This window comes from Atta cephalotes, assembly GCF_000143395.1.
Source record: "Atta cephalotes unplaced genomic scaffold scaffold00009, whole genome shotgun sequence".
NCBI lineage: Eukaryota > Metazoa > Arthropoda > Insecta > Hymenoptera > Formicidae > Atta > Atta cephalotes.
This window is the reverse complement of record NW_012130073.1, coordinates 7,029,102-7,036,936: the sequence shown is the minus strand read 5'-3', so window position 1 is coordinate 7,036,936 and position 7,835 is coordinate 7,029,102. Positions and strand designations below refer to the sequence as shown.

The following is a 7,835-nucleotide window of genomic DNA, read 5'->3' as shown; positions in this document are numbered from 1 at the left end:
ATATATATATATATATATATATATATATATATATATATTTACGTAGCAAAGCAACCGCCTGCGACTGCATGGTATGCTGTATTGAGCTATGGAGCCGACTCAGCTGCAGTAGAGAATTTACTTAGAGATTTATTATTATATATATCAGCGTACTCGTTCCCTTTGAGGATGAATCCATAGTTCATTCAATCTGTCGTGATTTCGGCTTGATTAAAATGGAAATCGTCAAGACAACTTAAACGAATCGAAAACAATGCAATACATGGCTTTCCTTCGAAAAGTTACGAGTATGCATAATGAATTTGTATTACATTTACGTTCTAACGAAATCTTTGCTGATTCCTCTGTCGCCCTACTCAACCGATATTCTCGCAAAAAAGGACGCGACTGTCGACAGCTGAGGTGAATGTTATTTATAAAAGGAATCATATCATTTTGTCGGATCCGTTCAGGAAACCGCCTGATCTCGAACTGGAAGGACTGTTCAAGCGGCACTTCACCACCGTGGAGTTCTTTCAGGGGACCATCATGAACCCGATTGATCTACAGCGGGTTAAGGTGAGTTTGTTACCACGATCGAACAATCTATGTCCTTGATACAAGATATGAGCATTAAACCCCTATATATATGTATATATATATACATATATATATATATATGTATATACTTAAACAGCTCTATCCTGTTACATATAACGGTCCCTATTCTTATTATATTTCGATTTTCCTTTTCTATTATATGTTTGACGTCCTGTGACCCAACGGATCGTTCTATCTCTTAGCGCGCACGGTACCAGCATTTTATTATCGCGTAATTAATGCTTAGAAAAGAATTAATGCTTTTTATTTTAAACAATTTAGAATGTTCTAAAATCTCATTGTATTAATCTGAATCTATTGTTGATTGTTTTGTGTTTTACTAAAGATTTTCTTGTGTCTCTGAATTTATTTTGTCTTGTAATATACATATTCTAACAAGAGAACACTGTTTTGAAATTTCAAATTTATTATCTATTAGAAACGTTTGAAATAAATATTTATAATACGTATCGCATATGTCATTTCCGTTTTATATAAGCAGATTCGTGAAAACTTGAAACAACGATGTTTGCAGACGACATAAGCAGATTGTAATTTGCTCGAGTTGTTCATTGGAAAAATCGATGACGTGAAAGTAGCAATGTTACAGCTGCTACCGTGGGCGATCGGTAGACGTTCGGGAAATGACGTTGTGCGGATAACAAACGCTATTGTTCCAGGATGTTTGTTGCCTGTATGTTTCCCTTTATGCTCGTACACATTGACGATGTTACAAGATACCCCATCGGCGCGTCTTCGTATACTGTCGTCCGCTTTCGTGTCTCGTCAATTTGCAATAGCTGGTCTCAGATTCGATCAATTATCCGCGAAGTTTTATATAAAACAATCGGGGTTGCAGATCTGAGAACGCCCATGATCAAAAACCCGATATTCGGCCTCACGTATTCACCTCAGTAACGTCGTCCCGGTCTAATAGCCTCTGTCTATCTGTCTATCAATCTATCTATCTTTCTATCTATCTCATCCCCTATTTCTATCAATACATACCCGGCAGCAAATCCGAGAGGAAAGCAACGTCAATTTCTCCCAACACATAGACACGTACACATATGGAGACACTTTTATGCATACCCACGTGAAAAAAGTCCCTTTAAGGTTGTATTGCATCCACTGGATAGACCCATGCCTGCTGTCAACCCGAGTGGGTAAGTGCCCGTGTATTTCTCGGAGAGACTGGTTTACCAAACGATTACTTTCCAGACGATAGTTTCTGTTAGAGACTTAGTATCTGGTGGGATAGTCGATCGTGGTATCTGTTAAGTGTATCGATCTTGCACTGACGAAGACGAGACGGTACGTTCTCTGTTTGTGTAGTTTCTTTTTACACAATCGAGGTTAATGCCAACATCTTGTTAGCCGATAGATTTAGCATGTAGATAGAGGCGCTTCTCCATTATTCAGATGTATAGAACCTAGACGAACCGACTGACCTCTAACCCCCCCCCCCCCAATGATCGATGATGTTTGCACATCCAAGGAATGTTCCATAGAATCGCTTTCATATTTTCAATTATTATTCGATTCTACGGCTGCGTCGAAGGTGCGCACAGAAGAAATTTCAGAGAAATTTCACGTTTTTATGTCTTATTGCTTTTGTAAATTTTATTTTATACTAAATCAAATTTTTTTATTACCAAAATATTTATATTCTAAGTGTACCTTATGTAATTCAAGAATTGTAAATTCTTAAATAAAATGTGTTGCGTATGAAATTGTTGACAGTAATAAATCATGAAATTATGTCAGCAATTATAATTGGCAATTAAATTAAGTAATGTACACGAAGCAAATCGTTGCAATTCAGATTTGATAAATTTTTGTTTTCATTTTGAATTCAATTAACTTGATTATCTCATATTTTGTGAAATGATTAATTATATTAGCCGTGCGAATCTTCGATATTTGTAGTCATTGTTGTCTCTCATTGAATGCTTTTATATAACTTTTATTGTAGATGCATATTTTTATAGTACCCTTTATATCGAAGAATTTTCCGTTTCATATGTTGTATTTTCGACGATGCTATGTCCATCATATAAAATTTTTCTAATTTGGAAAAAAATTTGTACAAATAAATATAAGAAGAAAAATTACTTTCTAAATATAATCGTAGATCGACGGTCTGTAGATTTAGCAGCTTACACGCACCGTACTAATTTCGACGATCGCGACGCGTTTCAAACAGTCATTTTTCTCTTTACTGATAAACCAACACAATTTATTGATTATAACGATTTTATTAATCAATAATTTTATCTTTTTCGCTCCATTATATTGAATTATATAATAAGTAATTTTGGATTTTTTAAATAAAATAAAAAGATTACATTTTAACGTCATTGTAATTTTATAGAATAATATATGCATCTTTTTGATTTATGATTTTCAATTGTCTTTTCATAACTCCATTTACATTTTTTGGAATTTAGTGAAGAATGCGAGATAATTTTTGCAGGCGTCCAAAAAATTAAATTTTGAATAATCACAGTATTTATTAAAATTTTAAAAATATCTTTAAATATTTAAAGTATCTTATTTTATATTTTAGTATTAATACCAAATTCACAGTAGTTATAACTTTTTTTTAAAATGCCTGCATATATATTCCACAAATGAACATACTAATAAGTAATACATTCTAGTGAAAAATCTAAAATTACTTATTACACCGATTGCAAATATACGTTCGTGGAACAATTTCTATTCTATTTTGCTATCGCTTAAAGACCAACGTCCTGCCCAATATACATTTTTCCCATCTATTAATCGATTACAAAAAGCAACAGATCGCATAAAACGGATTATTTCCATGCTTTTTAGGTACATGAGGCGGACGCGTGTTTGGTACTGGCGAACAAGTACTGTCAGGACCCGGATGCGGAAGACGCGGCGAACATCATGCGCGTTATCTCCATCAAGAATTATTCAGATGACATTCGCGTTATCATTCAATTAATGCAGTATCACAACAAGGTAACCACTGTCGAGCGATCGAAAAAAAGCTCGGCTATAAGTCTGGCTTCAAACGAAATGCGATTTATAAAGCAAGGATATAAGTTGATGTTATTATACTTTCCAAAGTTGTATGTACATGTTTTTCAAGAATAAAATATATTTTCTATAACAATTATATGTTTTTATTAACAATAATTCTAATCTTGTGTATCGTATTCTGTTCCAGGCCTATTTATTAAACATTCCATCATGGGACTGGAAACAGGGTGATGACGTTATATGCTTGGCCGAATTGAAACTAGGTTTCATCGCGCAGTCCTGCCTCGCGCCTGGATTCAGCACAATGATGGCGAATCTCTTCGCGATGCGATCCTTCAAGACGGTCAGTAAAACGTCGTTCTCCGGCAGTGCACCTGCCATTTAATCTATGCATGTCTGAACGCAACTCCTCGTATAGGTCTTTGTTACTGAACTGTTCACAGTGATCGGGTATATAAAAGAAATCTTACATCATCAACCGTTTTTTTTCCGCAAAATCCTGTTGATTCTGCGACTATTTGTGTTTGAGCGTACAAATTTTTAGCTACAAAATAGAGAAAAATCGTTTGATATCATCATGATAAAATTATTTTCGATAACTCGTGGTTCGCAAATCGTGTAAATCATTTGCGTGCATTTCATCGTCACGCGTTTCGCGGAAGTGACTTGAGATTCGCATCATGTCACGTCGCATCACAACCGGAAGTAATCGGGCACGAGCACCTCACTGTGGACATACGCGCACAATCCGTACATGCATAGGAGCGTGTGTGATTTAGAAATGGTTGGTTGATTGGTACCAGTCGCCCGATATGCAGGATTGGCAGAATGACTACCTGCGTGGAACTGGAATGGAGATGTACACCGAGACACTGAGCCCTACCTTCATTGGAATGCCCTTTGCGAAAGCCACTGAGTAAGTCGGTCTATGGACCAATCTAACATCCAGCAGATAGTCCGCGCATATGTCTGATTCAAGAGACGGAATCAAGTTCAATCGGGTGCGATTTTTTGTTCGATCGCTATCGCTGATTGTCCATCGTGTTTCTGCGCTGTATCCGCTACATCTGTGCTCCCTTGCTTCATTATAGTGATGTCTGTTTCTTTCTTGTTGTGCGACAACAGAATAAGTTACCAGGGAAACGTACGGAATCGTCGATATGATCGCTAATTTCGTATCATGTATAACGATGTTGTGGCGCGCGTGTGATTATTTTTAATTCATTGCTTCTTCAGCCAGTGACGCAGCAAACACGTGGCATAGCGATCGATTTTGTCTAATGAGGAAAAGCAGGGAGCCTGATCTTTCGCTATTTTTATGAACTTTTTGCGTTGTATGTTGCGCTTTTATGCCGCAAAGGGATTCAAAATTAGCAACTTAGATAAGTTTCACAAACTGAATCCTCTTATCATCTTATATTAAATTTTGTGTCACTTCGTCTCTCTAATAATAATTAAATAATGAAAGAAAAGATATATTTTGTCTGTTTATCGTAATGACATTAAAACAATAATTAATATCTTCTTCCACACAATCATACAATTTAAAGAAGTAAAGATATATACAATATAAATTTTGTGAATTTATATATAAATTCTGTGATTTAAAAATAAATATATAATATTTCCGAAAAAATTAAATTTTCTTTCTACTACATTAAAACTCCTAACATAATACCATTCAAATCATTTAAGCTATTTGTTAGATACAATAACAACAAATCTATCAAAATATCTAACAAAATTCTTTGACGCAAGCAAGTTATTTCACAAGTTATAATTACAGTATAATGAAATTTATGAGTTTCAATTTCCAAGTTAAAATAGTTCTATTTATTCTCGACTTATGTCGAGTCCCTCTGCGGTCATGTAAAAAGTTCATAGAAAATGGATAGCTCTTCTACTCGCTGCTGTGAGACACGAACGAAACTCTTCAGGGTTTCACCGCGCATAGCTCATCCAAATGGAATCTCGAGGGATACTCGAGCGAAGAATTCCTTTGACTAGTGAGACTCGCTCGTGAAAATCGTCGCCATATATTTTGCAGACTCGTTTTGCGATCACGTTAACGACAACAAAATAGTTTCGAAAAAGGTCCGTCTCTTGAATCGGAAAAAAAGAAAGGATGAAGCTTCGCCTCGCCTATGTCTTTCACTACGCTCCACTCCGCTATAAACGTATATATACATATATTATATATACGTAAATACACACATATACAACGGAGCGCGGAGACCTCCGCGCATAAATACATATGTGTGTATATTACAACATAATACATAAACGTCTACTATATTGTACAAAACCATATTTGTGCTACACCTAATCGATGTAAGTCACCCCTTCATCGCTTCAGTAACGTATCTGTTATTTTCACCCCTCTCTGCAATTGATATATACATGTAACTTTGAACGACTTGTAACAATAACATTAATTAACGGAGTAAGCGAACAGAAGGAAGAACGACTGACGATGATACAATTTTGATCTTGTTAGGCAATGGAATCGTAGAGCATTCAAAGCCTTTGATTCTTGAGTTTCTAAACCAGACTAAACTGGAAACCATTCTAGCGGCGAGCTGGTAAATATGGCGGTCAAATTTCCATCTCGTCAGAGGTAGAGTTGCTAGATTCATAGAGCAATCCTTTGATCCAAGTTTTGGTGCCAATTCTGCAACAACGTATTTACTATTGTGTTGGTTATCTGATGAAGACCAACACACGAGCATATGATTCAGGATTTCTAGTTGCAGATATTTTAAAAAGATAAAAAAATGTGGAAATGTGAAAAAAATAAAATCTCATTCAAAAAGGCTTTTTGAATTAAAGTTAAACAAGAAATAAATATTTTCAAGTATTTTTCAAGAACTATTTTCAACAGTAGCTCATCATGTCATTCGTTTTTACAAAGGTATTGATAGATTGATTCTAGAAAAATAAATACAATAATCAAAATATTGTACGAACTTTGAAAACCATCATCTTGATATAGCTCGAGAAGATCGAAGATGTGTCTTCGTCGTCGTTCGTATCAATGAAAGCGCACTCTTTGCGGACTTCAGAGTTCTACTATATACACTACGAAGAGATCAACGTAATTGAAGAGCTTGCGCGTATAAGAGGGACGTGCAAGTGTAGCCAGAGGAAGGAAAACGTGAAAAATGGTCAGGCTTCGATCAATCGACAAATTGCTGAGATTGATAGGTGGGGTGGGACAGAGAATTTGAAAGAGATCAAGCGCTCTATGCGCTCCCGAATATGCACATACATATATGTATGTCTGAGTGAGTGTGAGTGTATGCGCGCGTGCTCGCCCCTGGAATTACGGCCTTTGGAATTTGATCGTTAACGGCGCTCATTCGTTCCGGTGATGATAATAACTCACCCCGGTCGGTCGCCATAATTGCGAAATGCAGCATCATGCATGATCGACGACACAACGCAACGCGAACCGCGTCACTCGGGATCGCATCCCGAGCGCGTCCTGGCCTACATTCTGTTCTCTCGGTCAGAAACAGTTTCTTCGATAACAAACATTTTAAAGAAGAGATTTCAAAGACAATTATTATATCGAGGAGGAAAGGAATGAGATTAGATATTGTGTTCTATGATAAATTTTTTTCAGACGGACGCATCGCGATCGGACGATTCGCGATCTCTTATTTAGAAAACGTATGCGAAATGTTCTCTCCCTCCGGGAAGGGTAGCAGCTCACACGCAGCTGATGCTCTTCCGCCGCGCATTCACACGCGACGTGGATCATGAAAGTTTGATGACGTGGAGTCTGATTGGTTGGTGTTTCAGTCGCCGGACACACAGGCATGGCAGAATGATTACCTGCAGGGCACGGGCTGCGAGATGTACACGGAAACCCTCTCCCCGTCCTTTACCGGGATGACATTTCCCCAAGCCAGCGAGTAAGTTCTCGCTGCCAACGGCTGTCACACACGTAAACGTACTGTAAACAGATACTCTCATACAAGTCACGCGACACAACATATATACAGAATTGACAACTATACGGACTGTCATACAACATTTATGTACGAAAAGAAAGAAGAAAATACGAAAAATATTCTATCGACACTGTACACTCGGTTACGAATTTCTTTCTTTTCTATCTCTTTCTCTTTCTCTCTATTTATCTCTTTGTCTTATCTTGTCTTACGAATAAATACACTGAACTGTCTCAATACTGAAACATACATACATATTGTCACATACTTGAAAACGTGTATATA

The 7,835-nt window shown here is 36.8% G+C and overlaps 1 protein-coding gene across 1 annotated transcript in view; it reads left to right on the top strand.

Moving 5' to 3' along the window:
* Positions 1-7,835, top strand: part of LOC105627667 (calcium-activated potassium channel slowpoke) — a 102,607-nt gene that overhangs the window by 68,611 nt on the left and 26,161 nt on the right. The window contains exons 7-10 of the mRNA XM_012208945.1: positions 453-558; positions 3,421-3,573; positions 3,782-3,937; positions 7,399-7,511. Of these exons, the coding sequence (XP_012064335.1) occupies positions 453-558; positions 3,421-3,573; positions 3,782-3,937; positions 7,399-7,511 (528 nt within the window). The remainder of the gene's footprint in view (positions 1-452; positions 559-3,420; positions 3,574-3,781; positions 3,938-7,398; positions 7,512-7,835) is intronic.